Source organism: Diospyros lotus, chromosome 11, assembly GCF_014633365.1.
Source record: "Diospyros lotus cultivar Yz01 chromosome 11, ASM1463336v1, whole genome shotgun sequence".
NCBI lineage: Eukaryota > Viridiplantae > Streptophyta > Magnoliopsida > Ericales > Ebenaceae > Diospyros > Diospyros lotus.
In genome coordinates this window covers 675,605-696,340 of record NC_068348.1, presented here as the reverse complement: position 1 = coordinate 696,340, position 20,736 = coordinate 675,605, and the positions used below count along the sequence as shown (strand labels likewise).

General features: G+C 37.0%; 1 protein-coding gene across 3 annotated transcripts; it reads left to right on the top strand.

Annotated features, from left to right (window-relative positions):
- Positions 1 to 3,809: 3,809 nt before the first annotated feature.
- On the top strand, positions 3,810 to 20,631 carry LOC127813173 (plant UBX domain-containing protein 8-like). 3 transcript variants are annotated; one of them, XM_052353982.1, is made up of 11 exons: positions 3,810 to 4,011; positions 7,333 to 7,394; positions 7,525 to 8,101; positions 8,186 to 8,269; positions 8,338 to 8,456; positions 8,581 to 8,827; positions 8,960 to 9,175; positions 9,252 to 9,383; positions 10,914 to 11,057; positions 11,151 to 11,207; positions 20,211 to 20,631. In XM_052353982.1, exons 1-11 carry the CDS (start codon positions 3,928 to 3,930, stop codon positions 20,316 to 20,318), a joined length of 1,830 nt encoding a protein of 609 aa, XP_052209942.1. In that variant the 5' UTR covers positions 3,810 to 3,927; the 3' UTR covers positions 20,319 to 20,631. The 3 variants fall into 3 exon arrangements, with proteins under 3 accessions (XP_052209942.1, XP_052209943.1, XP_052209944.1); XM_052353983.1 differs by having other exon boundaries at positions 3,812 to 4,011; positions 8,596 to 8,827; XM_052353984.1 differs by lacking the exon at positions 7,333 to 7,394 and having other exon boundaries at positions 3,873 to 4,011.
- Positions 20,632 to 20,736: the final 105 nt, after the last annotated feature.

Here is a 20,736-nt window from a genome sequence, read left to right as displayed (position 1 = left end):
GTGGGCCATCGCAAGGAGTCATCTTTTAGCGGCAGAGTCGGTATGGTGTACAGGCAGTCCCGTCAATCCGAATCAACTCTGATGTCTGAGTAGGGTTTACTCTATTATTTTGTACTGTGCCAAGTCTTTTCTCGAGTCTCGTGTATGTTGGCACATGAGTTTATGTTTATTTATTTATCATGTGACCGCTGGGTTAGCGAGGTACCCGTAGTGCATGCACGTGTTTAGCTTCGCTTCCGTTGTTCTTACTTTTATGTATGCATGCAGGGTGGTTTTGGTCTTGTGTTTCATTCTTTTTCTCTTTCGTAGGCGCTCCCGTTCGGGTAGTCAGGGTGATTGTGAATATCCGGACGATGGTGCTTACAGATAAAGAAAGACAAAGTAACAGAAAAACTTACTCTCAACTACCCAAATTCATAACTCTTAATTATTTGACAAAAGAGAACATATTTTCTAGCTTTCTTTTATTTCCTGTAGAAACATAGATAAAAATTGGATATAGAAAACGTAAAACATTATATATAAGTAAACAAACCCTGTAATTCTTATAAATGGAAAATGAAGAGGCGAGTAAATAAAACTCATCATTTGTTCGGTAAAAGTTCTATATTGATCTCAATCCCAATCTTCGATATCATAATTTGATATGTATGAATGGAGAAGAAAAAGTTTAAATAAATAATTTGCTCGGTCTTTTATCATCTTTATATATATAAAAGTAAAATAGTTTGGCAAAGAATTTTTCTCCCCAAAACTTGCATTAATTCCTAAAAATATTAATTACTGTAAAATTAATAATGAATTTTCCAATACATGAATTTTTCAATACTAATTATGGGGTTTTCAATGCATTATTTTGTGTATATTAAATATTTAGTTAGTATACACATAATAAAGTAAGATAGTCTGCAAAATAATTTTTCCCCTCAAAAGTTGCATTAATAATAATTAAATTATCTTTATCTTTATATTATTATTATTATTATAAAAGGGGGATAATCTGCAAAAAAAAAAAAAATCCTCCAAAACTTGTATTAATAATAATTAAATTATTATTACTAAAAGTAGTAGTTATTAATAATTACTATAAAATTAATAATAAAATTTCCAATACATGAGTTTTTCAATGTTAATCATGGGTTTTTCAATACATTATTATGCGTATATTAAATATTTAGTTAGTAAATAGTTTGTTGTGGATACAATTAAATAGATGAATATACATATGTACGTAAGTAATTTTTAATCTACAAGAATGGATACACATAAAAAAATTACACAAGATATAGCCAAAATATCACTTTTATATTGATTTTTTATAATTTTTTCCGCTAACTTGCTGAAAAATTATTAAAAGCTATTTATAATGTGTATATTATTTATTCATCCATTTAAATATTTAGTTAGTTAACTTCTAAGTATGGATTTTTTAATGCATTATTATGTGTATATAAATATTTAGTTATTAAATAGTTTGCCAAGTATTAAATTAAAGATAATTATAATTAATAATTAAAGTAAAAAATTAAGCATGGGTTTCAATACTATTTATAATACTTATTTATAATTTAATTTTAAACTCAATTAATTTTCTCATCAATTAATTAAAAATATTTATAATATTATTTTTGATTAATTTCTCAATTAATCCCTCAATCAATCAAAAATAAATATTATTTTTGAATAATATAAATAAACAACTTAAACCATTAATTAAGTCATAGAAAATTGTTCATTTATATAAAATAAAAATAATTTGCATTTAGTACTATTATTGCAAAGCAATTGGAGACCTCCTATATAAAGTATTTTAGAATTTTTCACTATCAATTAAATAAATATTATTAATAGAAATTTTGAATAGACAATTTAAATTATTAATTATGTCATATATAGATATATAATTTCTCAATGAATTAAAAATAAATATTTTTTTATAAATATTATTAATCAAAAATATTTATAATATTATTTTTGATTAATTCCTCAATTGTTAAAAAATAAATATTAATATATGGGTTTTTCAATATTAATTAAGATTTAACATATCACATTTTGCAAGACTATAGAAGAAAATTAATACATAGTGAAAGAAAAATAAGTTAAAATTCATTTTTTCAAAGTTTTATTATTACTGCAAAAATTAAATTTCATTATCAAAAATTAAAAATTTAAAGTAAATTTTTAATTTGCATTAAAAAATCCATACTTTCTCACATTTAGGAGGTTTAATTTATATTTATATTTATAATTTATAAATAAATATATAATATCATAAATAATTTTACTTTAATAATTAATCAATCACTGTCTTTAATTTAATACAAGACTAATACATTGGTTTTTCAATACTAATTAAGATTTAAGATATTATATTTTCAAGACTAATATATGAATTCTTTAATATTAATTAAATTTAATTTTTAAATTTATTGTAATTACACCTCTCATGCATCGCCTGTGTGACCACTAGTTATTTTTAAAATATTTATAGATATTTAGAGCAAAATAAATAGTGTAATCGTCGTTTCGTCTTTATTACTTTGTCACTCTATCATTTATTCATTTTATATCCAAAGAAAGCGAGATTACAATAATCTCATTTTTTATTTATTCTTATCAAATAAAGTAATATTAAGAACATCTATATTACCTCATTTATTTTGCCGTTTTACTATGTATAACTTCATTTTTTAAACAAATAATTAGTAAGATAAAAAACTAATGATTAATATTGTTGTATTTTGATATTATTATTGACAACTCGATGATCAATAATTCACATTAACTATTTGTATTATTTGGTTCATAATGTTTATATCAAATTGAAATAATAAAAACAATAACGATTCAATGTAATAATGTAATTGGCGTGATAAATGCCTCAACTCATAAGTAAATGCCATGTACCCTACCCCTAAAGCTTTCAAGACTGAATAAGTTAACCTATAGGTTATTAGGGTATCTCATGCGTCACCAAATTAAGGATGGATTGGGTGCAATAGCAAAAAATAGAGATTGGATCAGTTGTTTTTCTCAAAATAACAAAGAACCTATGTACCAAATAAACAAGTACAACGCCTCTATAAATCACTATAATTTATACCGACAAATATATATTTATATAACCAAAAAGCGCCATAAGCTCTCAAAATATATACTCTATCAAATTGTCTCCAAAAAAATAGTATACGTTCATTTCCATTACCTATCTACTCATTTAATTCATTTATTCTCCATGTTTTTTGGCTCTTGACGTATATTTGACTCAAGTATCGACTAATCATTTTGGGTTGGGAAGGCCCCAGAAAATTCTTACATCATGTTGTTGTCAGATTGTTCCACGAGGCCTAAATTGATTGAGATGTTAATTCGACCCTATTACTGGTTGGCATTAATTCATGAATTATTGATTTTAATTATTTTTTATAAAGATGAAAACATAATGTAAACTCTTTTAACACTGCAACGTCTAATATTAGAGGTCTCGGGTTTCATTCATGTCGTGTTTAAAAATTTTCTATGATTTGTTGTTTAATTTTATTTTTGTTTGCATTTATTGTAATTTAATAATTCAATTAATTATATTTTTAAAATATACTTTGTATTGGTAAAAAAATGTGGACACATGGCAAGACAACATTGGCTCTCTTAAGAGCTGCTTGATTTTCTGATGCTACTTAGGCCACAAGACAACCCTGGCCCAAAAGCGAGAATAAAGTGGTAAAAACCTCAATTATTTACCGAATTTGCTTAGACGGGCCGGACTTTCGCCTTAATTACGAAACTGCACGTCTCCTCCGCAGCCTGCCATAAAGCCAACCCCTACCGCTTCCAGGTAAATTTCTACACAAATATCTCCTCTCTGCACGCAAGCGCAATCAATCCTCGAATCTCTCTCTCTCTGCAAATTTGTGGACTGCCGAAATGGCTGCACCTAGTCGAGAAGCAGTCGACACCTTCATGAGCATCACCGGCGTGTCCGAGGACGTCGCCGTTCAGAAACTCGAGGTGAGTGAATTTTGTTCCTTCTCTAAATTTACCGATTAAAATTCCCCGATTTAATGCGATTGGTAGTCCGAGGCTTCTATTCGTTGATCGCGGATACGTTGTTGCGCTGCGCGTTGGATTGCCTAACATCGTAACTATCAGCTTTTAGTTGTTGGGTATTTGTTTTTCTTGTTATTCCTCGTGTCTAGTTTATTGATTGATTCGGTCACGGACTGTTTTCTGGATGCCGTTCTACTGAATTCATCATTGTCGCCTGTAGATGGTTAATGCTGTGTGACTGCCTGTTTGGAACCTAGGAAGTCTCGATAGAAATGCGATCTTGGAATCTTGATTTGTGTCCTTTTTGGTTTGGAATTGTGTTGCCTCTCAAAGTTAAAGATTTATTTTTTAGCTCGTCGATTGGACCTTCGTGCTTCCAAATTTCAGTAACATCGTGAAATGCAAGATTCGAGATACTGAAGCAACTGGAGCACATGTTTCATTTGGTCCAAAAGGAATTTCAGTTATCCTAGAGGGTTAATGTAGCATACTGAACATAGGTGGCTGAGGGTATTGAAGCTAGATTGTTGTCAAGGAGTGGATTTCATTCTTTATTATTGTATTGCTCATAATGGTTTGGTTAATTGCTTGATGGACAATTAACTGAATTTTTATGTGCTCAAAAAAGGCAGAGTAATCCTGACATTCTGTGAGAATTTTGGGCTTAACAGCAGGGCCTTGATATCTACTATGGTCATTGGTTGGTTGAGGTTTTCACTTAAGAGCAGTGAATCAGTGGCTACTCGCCCAAATGTAAAGAAAGGGTTTAGGGTCAACAATGTAGCTTGTCAACCGGGCCTTGCGCTTGACATGTAATTTGTCCATGAATACAGGAGGAGAAACCTTTGGAAAAGCAATGGCCATTGGCTCCAAAAGGAATTGTGAGATTAACTTAAGCATGAAATCTACTAATTATGATTCTGCCATACACACTATTGAAAAGTTAATTATCTGGGGTAAAGTTTATTGATCTTTTTGTTTGTTTTTAAGTTTTGTTAGGTCTTTTTATACAGACCACATGTGATCTAGAACGCTTTATTTTTACTTAGAAGACACAATGGAAAACCTCATAAAGAAAATGATATAATGAAAAAAATGAATCACATCATACAACAAAGAGGAGTATGTGCTAGAAAATTAATGTTTTAAGGCATACAATTATTTTGCTTAATCTAATATTAACCATTGAGAGATACACCCATTGGAGGGGGTTCACTGTTGGGTTAACCGGTTGAAGCTCAACCATAAAATTCTTGCAAACTTTAAGGCAGATTATATTAATATCTTGTTATGGTTCAATAAATAACAAACGACAACAACAACAACAACATATCAAGCCTTAAATCTTTCTATGTGGGGTTGGTTACTTGATTACCAGGTTGCCAATGATTTCTATATATGGCTGGATCTTTTATAAGGCCTTTACAACTCAATTATGGTTCTTCAATGTGAACATTTAAAAAATTTATGATTTTTATCTTTATCTAGCTATAATGATGATGATGATAATAATAATAATAATAATAATAATAATAATAATAATAATAATAATAATAAAAAGAAGATTACTAATGTGCATATACTTACCCAGTAAACGTGCCATTTCATTTTCTACCCAACATCAATGGAACACATTTATCAGCATTTTATCAATAGAACCATTGTGGTTGCATCTATAGGCTCCCTTCTCACGTTAATCACCCTTACATGCAAGAAGGAGGATGAGGGCTATGGCTAGGCTTTCAATTTTGCTATTACATTTGTTTATTAATTGTAATTTTATTTATTCATTTCTTTTATTGTGTTCCTTTAGGATCTGGTATTTAGTTTGTTAATTATCTCATCCCTCAAGTGTCTCTTCTTATTTGATCTCAAAATGCTTCTAGTTTATGTTGACCCTAAATTTTTTGAATGGCATTTATTGTTTCTATTTTTTCATGCAAGTATTTCTGCCTTCTGTTTATTGAAAAGAATGAATAAAAGTAAGAATTAGAATTGCTTGCCATATCCGCGTTTTCCTCTTTTTGTATTTCCTCATTTGCCTCTTTCATAAATGGCCCCTTTTGTTTTTGTTGTTTTTGATAGAGAGCTTAGTTCATTTAGCTCTTGTGGAGGGTTTGCTCCTTAAGGCATCCTTTTGTTTCCTTTATTGTTACTTATAAAAAAGGTTTGAATATATGAAGTACCATGGCAGAAATTAAAGATTATACGCACATTGAGCATATTGAAAATATTCTAAACAAGGACTTAGTCCTGGCTTCTTTCTAATTATTTCTCTTTTGCCAACCCATCAAGGTTTATCCCTCTTTCACTACTCTGTCTTGACAGATAAATTAGTTTATCTCCATAGATTTTGGGCAAATATTGAAGGTAAGTATGACTTCTGGTTCATCATGGACATAGCCACAGCATAATTAGTAATTACCTTAGTTTCTGTTGAACAAGAAAAAGGGTAAAGGGCATCTCAGTGTATGAAATTCCCCTCTTTGTGAGGATCGGTGGCGGAGTTTTTCTGCATATAACCTTTCCTTACTTTTTTGCATGTTTGTTTCCACAACTCAAACCCGTGGCCTTTGAGCAACTATACTGTTGAGTTAGAAAAAGGAAAGGATATTGACATAAAATTTGAAACATCCATGTTAATTTTTTCTTTTTGGGGTTATGGTGGCTTCATTGAGATTGGGTTTTCTTGAATGTTGGAATATCAAATGTTTATATATTTTTTGGTCTTTGTATCTGTTGTATGAGCACTGGGTTTTGGCTGTTTTTTCCTATCATATGTGTTGATTTTTATGTTTGTAATGGTAGGCGATTGATGAAACAATGTTACTTTTTTTTATCTTCAGTGATGTTTAAGTTGTGAATTTTAATTTTTTAATGCTTTTGGCTCTTGCCAATATTGTTTTATGGGCAATTGGACATAGGTAATAGAAATATATTTTTGGCTATCCCTGCTTGTCCTTATCCTTGTTTGTTTGTTTTTTCTGTTGCAAATTATTGTATCTTTTGCCCATGGTGTATATATTTTTTGATCAACCAGGAGGCGCAGCTAAATTTCATGCAATTGAAGAAACTTATTCATTTCATGAGATCTTTCTTGCTATCTGTTGTGCATCTACTAATGAGAATGTTGGGAATATTTATTTGTGAATTTAAGAATGTGATTTATTCAGCTCTTAAGTAGTTATTGCTGCATCTGAGTAGTTTTCTTTAGCAATGTTATAGAAAATACTGTACTTCTTCTTAACTTCCTATGCGTCTGTTTTTTCTTTATGGTTTTAGGAACATCTTGGAGATCTCAATGCAGCTGTTAATGCACATTTTAATGAAGGGGACAGAAGAATGTCGGTCTTTATTTTTCCTGTTCCTGCTTTATTTTCTACCCAGTGCTCTCTTTAAATTGAGAAAAGCTCTAAGTGCTCTTATGCTTCTTTTTTTGATGATGGTAATTGTCGTTCATTTTTCATTGCTCAGCTTACCTGAAGCATCAACTGCTGCTCCTGAGAATGATGCCATGGAAATAGATGAACCTATTCAAGTTGGGTCACGGGGACCTCCATTCTCGCTTTTACCTTCTGCTAGAAATTTGAGTCCTTTCTCTATTCTTGATCCCGAATTCGGTAGAAGTTTATTTGACAGTGGCCCTGGTTCCCGTTCTCCATTTGTTTCCCATCCAAGAGAAGTTAGAGAGATTCCAATTGAGGTAAAGGATGGGAGTGAAAGATCAGGTCATTCAGGCCTTGCACCTACCATAGAGGATGTTACCGGAACTGAACATGCAGTTGGCCCAGAAACTCATGGGACTGTTGTAATTGACGAGAATGATGAAGATTCTCCAGCTGCTCCATCTGGACACATTGGTCTTTCAAATGAGCAGAAAGATGATGTGCTGGGTGGTAATTCTCATGATCATAGGGCAAGTGCCCCACAAATTGATAACTCGCCTGACTACAGCAATGACATAGAAGAAGAAATGGTTCGTGCTGCTATTGAAGCATCAAAAAGGGAAGCTATAAAAGATTATCCAAATCAGCAATTTGATGTTCATGATGTATGGGACCTTCTAACCTCTGAATTGTTTTCTTCTATATACTGCATCAGTTTTATGTGTTTGATGCATTTCATCTTGATGTAGGACGTAAGCAACCCTGGTACTCAACAAAGGCAAACTCACTTAGAGGATGATGAACTTGCACATGCAGTTTCTTTATCATTGAAGGTTTGTCAAATTTTAAATCCCTTTTATTTTCACATCTTTCACCTGCTTTAATTAAATTGACTTTAAAGACAGCGGAGCAAGAGAAAGCTTTGCGCGAGCAGGGAGAAAACATTGGAGCATTAGAATGGGAAGCGTCTAAGTCTGTGGAGCTGCAAAATATGGGGAAAATGATATCATCAAATGGAAGGTATATGTTGCTTGTTGCTATGTGGTGTTGCGATGGATGCATTTTTCTAGGTTTACTTGGTGACAATTCTATTTTTGCCTCTTTTTTTTTTGGCATCTGCTGGTACTTAATGTTGGCAAAGTAGCTGTTATCTTGACAGGCACACTTCAAGGAGATCTAGGTTGGACATAGGAAGCTCATCTGTCCAAGGGGAAGCTGAGGACGTGGAAGAGCAGCCGCTGCTCAGGCATAGAAGTGGGCGCATGTCTTCTGCTTCCATTAACCCTGACCAAGAAATTGGGGAAATTGATGTTACGCCCCCATTGAGTGCTGGACAGCGTAGTAGTATTGATCATCCACCGCACAATGGGAATGATTTTCAGTCTGATGAGGTTTTTTTCTTCCCGCTCAAATATCTTTATTGCCAATTATTCTTGATAATTTAAATCATATATGTGTGATAGTGTTGAATCAGCAAGTTCTGAATATATGAACTTTTTATTTTTTGGTACTTTGCTTTCAAGTGGGGTGGCATCTCATCTGAGGAACATGATGAAGCAATTATGCTGGAGGCTGCACTCTTTGGCGGAATTCCTGAAGGGAGCAGATATCATTTTCCTCATGGCCCTCATCAACTCATGCATAATGATTTAGATAGAACTTCAGACCTTTATCCTCAGCGAGTACCTCGTCCCCCATCACCTGGTCTTGCAGCTCAGCGTTTGATTAGGGAACAACAGGTTGGATCTTGAACCGGCATTTGTAAGTAAATTATTATTGTATGATAATTGATTCTTATTTCTTCAAACTGCTCAGGATGATGAATATCTTGCATCACTGCAAGCTGATAGAGAAAAAGAACTGAAGGCGATTCAAGAAGCTGAAGCTGCTCTTGAAGAAGAAAGGCAAAAGGAAGAAGAGGCACGTAGAAAATTGCAGGAGGAGCAGGTAATAGAGAATTGAAAATTTATTGCTGTCAATGTAGCATAATTAGTTGGAACTGCTTGGGGGTGCTTCTGATATATATATATATATTATTTTATTATTATAACTTAACAATAGTTATTAACCCTGTAATTAAATATAATTTATCAAAGAGAATAAAACCCCATAATGAACTATATGCTTAGATTCTTCATGTTTTTCTTTTTATATTTTATGCATGGTTAGTGTTAAAAAGTGAAAGTTGATGCTGGCTATATTATTTGAATGCTTGACAATGACATGGCTAGGTACAGTATTTAGCACAGGTTTGTCTATAATTATTTTTCTTTTTTTTTTTCCTTCTCTGAAATTTTATAAAGACCTTTGCTGTTAAATGTGGTGGAAATATGCTACCGAAGTGTTCTTTTGTTTGCTCCCCCCTTGAACAGACACTTAAAGCATAGGTTACTACCTGCCTCTATGGAAGAGGTTTACTTTGTACCACCCGGAGGTCATATAGATCAGAACCCGAAGTGATAAGAACGAAACGGGTGGTGGGAACTGTGCTAGCACTTTGATTCTTGACTGCTGGTAGTATTTTACAATTTCAATTATGGATGTCTTATTCATCCCTGGATACAAGCACTTTTTAATAATCACATGAAACTTCTTTATCGTTTTTTATTTGAAGAGTTGAGCTCAATTCCTGACAAAATCCGCCTACAGTGTATTTTTTGGCTATTTATGAAAGCAACCAGATTCCTCAACCTTGGGCCCAGAGGGTTTTCCTTAAAATGGTAAACCTTCCAGAGTTGGAATAAATTAGTTGACGTGAGTTTACTGGCCCGTATGAGTTTGTTGTGAGAGTGTAAACAGCTTAGTTTTACTCACTTCTGTGAGATGTCACGTGTTTGCCCGAACTTCTACATACAAGCCATTTCTGATAGATGCAGCTGCAAGCATGTAATGACATCTTTGTTAAATACAAGATGACTGGTGAGTCTGTGGACAGTTACATTCTCCTAATCTCTTTTACTTACTTACCATGCTGAGGTTGCTAGCTTGTGTTATCAGCTGCACTACCAATTTAATAAGTAGCAAAAAGGGGAATAGTTAGCCAAGACAACCATCATTGACATTCGTTTTAAGGTGGCATGTGCACTTGTCAAAATGAAATTACATGTGGGATTTCTTGGTCATCTGTCAAAGAGCAACTACATTGGACACCTGGAAGCAAAGTTTTCAAGCAGTTGCTATAGCTATGCCAACAACAATTTTCTTCTTTTATTAATTTTACAAATTATCTTAGACAGCCCAACCTAGTAAGCTTGGTGTATCATGAATGATACTGAACTTGTCATTTCCTTTTAGAGATTTTTTTCCCTACTGATGTTATCCTTCTAATGAAATTGGTACACCTGCATCAAGACTTCCACCACAGTTTGCTTAATACATTTTTCAAGCTTCCTACTGGATGGGGAGGACAGACTCCAGTCTAGACTTTCACAGTTTCCGTATTGATGCCTGGATTATATTTATTTATTTGCTCTGCAGGAGATTGAGAGACAACTGGCTGCAAAGGAAAGTTCTCTTCCTCATGAACCAACTATAGATGATGAGAATGCTGTAAATCTTCTAGTGAGGATGCCAGATGGCAGTCGACATGGTCGTCGGTTTCTGAGGTCTGATAAGTTACAGGTATAGTTAGTGCAGAAGACTTAACTTTTGTTGATTAAATGGTCATTTCCTGTGTAGGTTTATATTGCTTAGCTTGAGTGATTTGCTTTGCAGTTCCTTTTCGACTTCATTGATGTTGGCAGGGCAGTCAAGCCTGGCACCTACAGATTGGTATGTTCCTATTCTTTATGCCATGCCAAGCTGAAAGTTTAAACACACTGAGTGAGTGTGACTAGTTATCATGTCTTGGGCACTTGCCATCCAACTCAACATTGTAAATTATTGGATGATGTTGTCTACCCATAGGCTCAAGAACCACTTGGCCTGAGACTAGACATCCACATAGGACCTTGTGGCATACTCCCTTTGCATAAACCTTGACAACTTCATTAGGGGCACCCTTCTTGCCTACCCTCATCCTTTTAGACTTGATAGGGTCCCCACAAGTCATGAAGTTATTCCCACCAATCTACCTGTGTTGGTTCTGGTACTGTTAGATTGTGGGAGGGTTATATGAACTCTCTTTTTCTCCTTAGATGTCCACTAGATATGACAATGGTAATGGTACAAGATAATGGGTCCCAAGTTCTTATTCAAAATGGATACGTCAGTCCTCTCATTGAAACATTATTTGGAGAAAAATTAAGTTTAATACTAAAAAAATTCAGAACTTAAGATGGATAGCAGATTTAAATCTCATTGTTCTCTATATTCAATTTAATTCTTAGTAGAATGATACATTTCTAGTTAACTCGAAGATGGATAGGGTTTGTGATTTCATACAACGCTCGAAGATGGATAAGGTTTATGATTGCACACAATGACACCATTTTTTGGTTGACATTTACTCTTTTCGCTAGATACTTCTTCCATTCCATACACTCTTTTCATGAGAGCCTTTATTGGTCTTCTTCACATGACCAAACTATCTTAATTGTGTCTTAAGCATCTTATCTTTAGTAAGAGGCTACTTCAACCTTATTATGAGTAACCTCATTTCTAATTTTGTTTTTTCTTGTATGGCTACACATTCATCTATTCGTCCTCATCTCATCCTCGATTTTTATAGTTATTTTTGGTTTAGGAGAAACTTTGGAGGGTTAAAAAATATCATAACTCAAACCATCTAAGATTGTATCAATGGTGTTTTCTTCAAGAATCAGTGTGGATTTGACGACTTCTATGAAGGATTGTTGATTGCTCCCAAGTTCTTAGACAATGGTCAAGGGGCTGACTGGGCTTTGGATTTTAGTAGCTTGTCATGCCCCACACTGTTTGATGCAAGGCAGTATGAGAAATAAGCAAGTATTGGAGGTTATTGGAAGCTGTCAGAATTCTCTAGTCCTTTGTGGAGACTTGAGAGTCTAAGGTTCTAGTTTTAGTTTTTCAGGATGGTTCTAGTACCTCAGGTTCTAGAATGTTATCTTCTAAATATCTTAGATATTTATACATAGAATGTTGTAGAATTATAATTTTAGCCATTGATTCTAATTGATGTACCTTAGGTATTGTATTCTGGAAATCGTAGAAGATCTTGAGTGGTCCTAGAGAGGGTCTCTCACTAGCGTGTATCTTTCTCTTTCTAGAATATACAAGTGCCTCCTATATCCAAGCACCTCTTGTCTCCTTCACAAGGGTGTAAGGTGGACACAGAATCCATAAGGGGATGTTGATTGCCATGTGCTGGTCACCTGTTATTTGGAAGTAGCGTAGGTCGCGACAAGCTTCTGTGATAGGCAAGGACTGGCTGTGAGTTGCTGTTGGCAGTTAGTGGATTAATTGTCTCCTTGTTGAGTGGGCTTGGACTTTTTGTTAAAGTTAATGGGAGAGATGTGATGTTAATTAGATACTGCTGATTATTGATGATATGCCATGGTGCTGTGATATTGTGATAATCGGAGTGGATTGAAATTTGGCCTGACCAATTATGTGGAAGCATTCAAGGATTGGAAACTTAGGTGAAGAAAAAAGGAAAAAGAGATCTGACAGTGACAGGAAGATGCAGAAGAAGAAAGAGAAGAAGATAGAAAATACCAAAGGAGGAGATTAGTAATTCATTTTGCATACTAAATCAATCTTATGAAATTGAAACACTGTGAGTTACCTATGCACTCACATAACCCTAGCAACTAGCAAGATAGGTATGCAAATTAAATTAAGAAACAAAATCAAACTTTCTAGTATCTCTAGAGTGTCAGATCTAGAATCTGACTGGAAGGTTCTTCCGTAATTGAGGAAGAACAAAGAGTAAGCGGAAAAGGAAGAACACGAGAAAGAGAGGGAAGAGAGAGAGAGAGAGAGAGAGAGAGAGAGAGAGAGAGAGTTTGAGAGAATTTGGATGGAAAAGATCAATGGAATTCTCCTCACATGATCCCCATTCTCGTGTGTATTCTCTTTTTTATAGGAGAGTGAGTTAGTTATAGCTTCTAGAGAACTCAACTCAAGTGGCCATGTGTACTTGGCTCTAATCCTCTACATCTTAGCCTCTAGTTACCATCGTGTCCCCCCCCCCCGGGGCTATTCATATACACTCAATTACAATGATACCCTCAGGTTGTGACAACCGCCCCCCCCTTGAAGGATTTCTTGTCCCCAAGATATTAGAGAAGTCTGGCCACCCTTAGATACCGTTGGAGGAGGTCTGGGAGGTACTCCTAAGTGGTATTATCGGGGTGCAAATGGGTCAATTGCACCAAGACTTGTGTGAGAGGAAGGGAGTCCTGGTAGATCACCCTCTTCTCTAGCACAACTTTGGGCTCCACTTCCACTATGTGATCTTCAATTAACTCGGGTACCTCCTCGCTTACTCCTTCAATTGTTCCCATTGCCTTCTTTAGGAAGGATACATGGAACACTAGATGCAGCCCCACTCCATCCGGAAGTTGTAACCAATAGGCCATGGGTCCTATCTTAGCAATGATTCTGAAGGGCCCGTAGTACTTAGGGCTAATTTTAGATGTATGACCCTTAGTGAAAAGGTGTTGTTGAAACCTTTTCACCTTCAAATAGACCTCTTCACCCACCTCAAAGGTTCTGTTTGTGTGGTGTCTATCCGCCATTTGCTTCATCCTTTGTTGGGCTATAGTAAGTTCCCTCTTGATCACTTACAAGGCATTCTGTCTAGCCTGCAAATACTGATTTGCTGTGGTCTCGACTGGAGTGTAGTGCATGACAACAAGAATTATAGGGGGTGGATATCCGAACAGTGCCTCAAATGGAGTCCTCTTATGGGCTATATGATAGTTGGTGTTGTACCACCATTGTGCCAAAGCCATCCACGTACTCCAACTCCTTTGCTTTGTAAAGCACAAACACCTTAGGTATGTTTCTAAACATTGATTTACCTACTCGGTTTGCCCACTAGTTTCAGGATGGTAAGCTGATGACAAACTTAATCCAATTCCCAACCATTGGAATAAGGTTTTCCAAAATTGATTGGTAAATACCTTATCTCTATCTGAAACCACTGCCCTTGGCAACCCATGTAGCTCAAACACAGAGTCCATCAGCTTCCTTGCCACTTCTGCAGCAGTAAACGGGTGTGCTTGGATGATGAAATGGTTGAATTTGGTCATCTTGTCAACCACCACTAGGATAGTGTCAAAGCCCTCCGACCTTGGCAGCCCTTTTATGAAGTCCATAGAGATTTGTTCCCAAGCTTGGGAAGGTATCTCCAAGGGTTCGAGAAGACTTGGGTGGGGCATTTGCCCATGCTTGCACCTTTGGCAAGTGGTGTACTGTAGAACATACTTGGTCACATCTTTTTATGTCTTGGCCAATAGAAGAGCTGTCTTACTTGGTGGTAAGTCACATTCAGCCTCGAATGCCCTTTAATGGGAGAATCATCTAGGGACTGTAGAATTCGCTTCTTTAGTTGCTCATCCTTTCCAATTACCACCCTATCATGGTATCTAAGTAATCCCCCCTTGAGAGCATACCTTGAGTCCTCCTGGGGTTGTATTGATAATCTGGTCAAAATTTCTTTGACCCAACTTGTTTGCTCATAACTGCTAGTTATGCTTTGCACCCAATCAGGCACCAGGGTAGATAAGGCATGGCAACTACCCTCATTCTCCCTTCATGACAATGCATGTACCACTAGGTTCTCCTTTCCCTTTCTATATTGAATTATGTAGTCAAACCCCATTAGCTCAGTGATTCCTTTTCTTTGTAACTGATTATATGCCTGTTGTTGCGACAAAAACTTCAGGCTCTTGTGGTCTGTCCAGATGATGAATTGCCTCCCTTCCAGGTAATATCTCCACTTCTCAATGGCCATTAATATGACTAACAGCTCCTTGTCATAGATACTTAGGCTGAGATGCCTTGGGGCAAGGGCTTGACCCATATAAGCTATTGGCCTGCCTTATTGAATTAGTATTGCCCCTATTCCGGTGTCACAAGCATCGATCTCTAGAATAAACTCCTTGGAGAAATTCAACAATGCTAATATGGGGGCTTGGGTCATAGCCTCCTTGAGGGACTCAAAGGCATTCTTAGCCTCATCACCCCAGTGGAAGTTGTTATTCTTTAGCAAATTGGTGAGGGGTTTACTGATCACTTTGTACCCCTTAATAAACCTTCAGTAATAACCTGTGAGTCTTAGGAACCCTCTCAACTCCTTAAGGGTCTTAGGTTTAGGCCACTGTTTCATAGTTGCAACCTTTTGGGGGTCAGTGCTTACCCCTTGGCCAGATATAATATGGCCGAGATACTCCATCCTGGTCTTTGCAAAAGTACACTCCAACCTCTTCACATAAAGTTGATGGTGTTTAAGGATTTCAAATGCCTTCCTTGGGTGGATCAAGTGCTAGTCTAGGTTAGGGCTATAGACTAAGATATCATCAAAGAATACTAGCACGGATTTTCTAAGGTAAGGACCAAAGATGTGCTTCATGAGGGCTTGAAAGGTTGCAGGAGCATTTGTGAGCCCAAAGGGCATAACCAAGAACTCATAATGTCCTTGGTGGGTGCGGAAGGCTGTTTTAGGGCAGTCCTCAGGGTTCATTCGAATTTGGTGATACCGTGAGGTGATGTTCAATTTGGAAAAATTGAGGCCCTGGTCAGCTCATCTAAGAGGTCCTCAATGATGGGTATTGGGAACTTGATTTTATGGTTATGGAGTTTAGTTGCTTGTAGTCTACACAGAACCTCCATGAGCCATCCTTCTTTTTAGCTAAGAGAACCGGGGAAGCAAATGGACTTTGGCTTGGTTGAATAAGGGACTTCCCTAACATCTCCCTTACTAGTTTTTAAATCTCAGCTTTTTGAACAAGGGAGTATCGATAGGCTCTTAGGTTAACCGGTTCACTATTTGGTTTGAGGTGAATTGAGTGATCAAGGAATCGGGGTGGGGGGTAGGAACGAAGGATTAGCAAAGATTTCCTCAAACTCCATCAACAATAGTTGAATTGGTTCGTGAGAATGTACCTGAGTGGTGGTTGGTACTCTGGCCCGGGGCATAAGGTGCCATTCTCTTCCTTGTCTCTCCTTGGGAGGGTCTTCTCCCTGATCCACTGTTGTCTCTATGGCATGGAGAGAGTGTAGCTGCCCCATAGAGGTCCCTCCTTGTTCCAGGAACTTTTGTAATTTCTTTCCGGACACGGCCCGACACTCCCCCTTCTCTTGACAACCCTTAAGTGTGATCCTCTATCCCCCTATTTCAAATGTGACTTCTAGAGTGTTGGAGTTGAACACCAGGGGACTAACTGTCCTCATCTAGTCTCCACCCATCACAATTTGGCACCCTTTTAGCCTGAGAATTCTCAAATCGGCTAAGAATTTTTGTCCATTCATCACCCATTCAAACTCCTTGCACTTAAGTTGGCTTACCATACGGCTCCCGTTCGCAATCAGAACATACAATGGGGGAGTTTCCTGCAACTCACATTGCAGGTTAGTGGCCGTTTCTTCATCCATGAAACTATGGGTACTGCCATTGTCAATGAGTACCACCAACCTTCTTTTCCCCACAATTCCAGTCACCTTCAATACCTTGCCCAAGGCACAGTCCTGTAAGGCATGCATAGATATCTCCCCTGCTTCCCCTTCAATTTGCCCCTCCTGCTCTTCCTCTTCTTCTATCCCACTTTTTCCTCCTTTCCTTGGCCTTCCATGGTCAAGAGCATCCTTTTGCACTAATGTCCTGGCCTGTATTTCTCCCCATAGTGGAAGCAATGCCCCAATTCTCTCTTTTGATCCAATGGTAAGGCCTTGGTTGGGGATGGAATGAGTTGGCTTCTACCCCCGGTCCACTCTTTGGCCAAGGCCGATTACTCTCTTTACTCACTCCTCCATAAGAGTTCTCTTCCTTGCTCCCTCTAGGGGACAACTTGTGCCTCTTTGCAAAAGCCTCTAGAGCCATCTCATGTAGGTGAGCCTGCTCAGCCACTTGTCCCACCAATGTAGGATTGAGCATTTTAACAATGGGCCAGATTTGATCATCCAACCCACTAATGAAGCTAGACACGAAGTAGACTTCATCCAGGGAGGGGTGAGACAAGGATAGTAGGGATCGAAGTTCCTCAAACCTTTCCTGATACTCTTGCATTGTCCCCTTTTGCCTCAGTTTGTTGAATTCCTCGATAACATCAATTATAGTCTTCTCTCCAAACCTATTACAAAGGCCATTCACAAACTTCGCCAACTTCACTCTATCCTACCTCTACGCCAATTCTGGAACCAAGCATCGGCATCATTGAGATACACGACTGCCATGTTTACCTTCTCCATTTCAGCCATTCAGTACTGATAAAACACCTGTTCACACTGTCTCATCCACCATCTAGGCCTGTCCCTCTCAAATGCGAGAATCTCCATTCTAGGCCTTGTAGGTGTAGGGTGAATTCCTCCCACTCCCTTATGGAAATTCTCCTCCTTTGCCTCCACTCAGTCCTCAGCCTCTACTAGATCATGGGATCTCGATCTATTCCATGGTGTTGTCAGAATTGGCATAGAGGAAGCTCTAGGGGAAAAATCTGTTGGGAGGCTAGCATTAGGCTGTCGAGCAAACATGCTCAAGGCGACGCTTACTTGCTGGTTAATTTGCTGGCTTAGTCTAGCAAATTCCTCCCTGAGTCCACCAACGATTCGCTCCAAATGAGTCGCGTTCTCCGATCGGCACTGACTGATCACCTCTTGTGTGTTTCGGATTCCGAATTCCAATGTCTCCAAGCGATTGTCGACCTGCTCTTGGATCTCCTGCATTCCCAATTCAATGGCATCCAATCTGGATTCCATTTGCTTCGCACGAGTGCCCTCAACCATAGTTGTTAACCGATCAGGTTGCTGGCTTTGATACCAAATGTTAGATCTAGAATCTGATTGGAAGGTTCTTCCGTAATTGAGGAAGAATAGAGAGTAAGCAGAAAAGGAAGAACACGAGAAAGAGAGGGCAGAGAGAGAGAATTTGGAGGGAAAAGATTTGTGGAATTATCCTCACGTGACCTCCATCCTCGTGTGCATTCTCTTATTTATAGGAGAGAGAGTTAGTTATAGCTTGTATCCTCGTGTGCATTCTCTTATTTATAGGAGAGAGAGTTAGTTATAGCTTGTAGGGAACTCAGCTCAAGTGGCCATGTGCACTTGGCTCTAATCCTCTACATCTCAGCCTCTAGTTACCATCATATAACCCCCCCCCCCCCTCCCTCTATTCATGTACACTCAATTACAATAATACCCTCGGGTGTGACACAGAGTTCATAAATAACTAAAATCATAGAATAATTACAATTCTAAAATTCTAAAATTATTAGAACTTATCTCTATTACTAATTCAATACAAGAACACAGCATGCAATTGTTTACTAATTAGATTAAAGAAAACATGAGAAAGAGAGCAGAAGAGTGATAGAGCAAAAATGGAGTACCCATTGCATTAGAAAGAAAGTTTACAAGGTCTGGTAAGAGCTAACAATAGCTCAGTACAATTGGGGTGAAGCTCTACCATTACACTATTGTAGCTGGAGCAAAAAAAGAGTGATTGCATTAGGAGGAGAGTCTTACTAGCTCTGAAAGAACATACAATAGCTCAGTACAAACTGGAATCAAACTTTCACTATTACATTCTTTTTCTAATAGCATCTGAGGTTATTTACAAAGTGATGAAAAGATCACCGTACTTGTTTAAAGAGTCATAAAATGGCTCTTACAAAAATCATATAAACTAAAATACAGCAAAGTTATACTAATGAAATAAGCATTGACCTTGTGTAAGGAGTCATAATGGTTCTTATAAAATAAAGTAAAATAAGCCAGTCTACAAGGTAAAGTACACTACGAAACTTTATGATATCTAATAGGCCTGGAGGCATGCCGCAACATATATATTGATTCTCTAGAATTATGGAAGTTTGGTAGGAGGTCATAAACGGAAACACTGGACTCTTGGCATCATTTTGAGAGTACATGTATATTGGCAAACAATCCATGCACGCTAGGCTACATGAAACAGAAATAACTGTGGATTTTGGGACTTTTAGTGGTACAAGCTGTATTAAAGAATAGTGTCAAGGATCTGTCTAAGCAGCTATGTCTTCCTCACATATTCATTCTTCCAGTAAAGTCCAAGAATCATTTTAATTAGTTAGCCTCTTTTTTCTATTGGCTCCACAATGTCTTGAACATCCTCCAAAAAACCCGTACTTGTCTTTCTATTGCCTGCTGTGGCTGTCCTCCAACTTCCCTATCCATCACCGGGGAAGCCTTAAACACCCGGTAGTCAGTGAAGAAAAACGTGGCAAACCACTTAAGTATTTTTTGCATAGACAACATTAACTGACAACAAAAAAGGGAAAAAATTTCTTCACATGGTTGGTGAATTTAGCCGACCCCATCCAGGGGGATTAAGATTTGATATATTATTTTGTATATTTGGTGCATTAAATGATCTATTTATTTGTAAACCCATTTCAACTCACTAAAAAAGAAAACTTTTGCCATGCCATACTTCTATTGCTTTATCATATTTTGCTTAAATCCGATGGCTAAAATTTCTACACATGAAGAAAAGTCATTTTTCCCACTCAGCCTCTCCCATCGGCAAATCTATCATATTGTCCGTGAAGCTAATGACCCATAACGACAAAGTATTTCATTCTACAATATATTATATGCCAATTCTTGAGCTCCGCTAGGCAATGACTGCTTGAATTTTACTGGTTGGTTGTTGGGCAGGTGAGGCCATACCCTCGGCGTGCTTTTAGCGACGGAGAGGGCTCATCGACTCTGAATGAAGTGGGCTTGACCAGCAAGCAAGAAGCTCTATTTCTGGAGCTGATTTAGCTTTCATATTATGGTCGTCCTGTAAAGCTCTAAAAGATTTCACCAGAAAATTGCTAGTCCTCTTTGAAGCCTTACAAATACATACACAATTAGAGAGGGATCGTTGGATGCTTTATTTGTGGTATTTGGTTGGAATAGGAACAGAAACAGAAACAGGAACAGGGGGCCAAACAGAAATGTGCTTCTTCTGTGGCCAAAAAGAGCAGAAACTGGATGTGTTTGAATTTAGGTGTTTTGACTGACGGCTTGTGGGGAATGTATATGACTTCTTTATGGCTTAGGTCAGAATTACAACTTTGCTTGTCTTCCGTAAGCTTCATCTCATCATCTAAATTATTATCCCTAAACTTATAATCACATCTAAAGACATAAAAATGGTTGTCTAATGGTTCGTATAAATTTGGAAAATAGAATTTTG

Coding starts and splice junctions, on each gene's coding strand:
- LOC127813173 (XM_052353982.1), top strand. CDS start 3,928: ATGGCTGCACCTAGTCGAGAAGCAGTCGACACCTTCATGAGCATCACC. Junction 8,828..8,959: donor ATGATTTTCAGTCTGATGAG/GTTTTTTTCTTC, acceptor TTTGCTTTCAAG/TGGGGTGGCATCTCATCTGA. Junction 11,058..11,150: donor TGAGGTCTGATAAGTTACAG/GTATAGTTAGTG, acceptor TTTGCTTTGCAG/TTCCTTTTCGACTTCATTGA.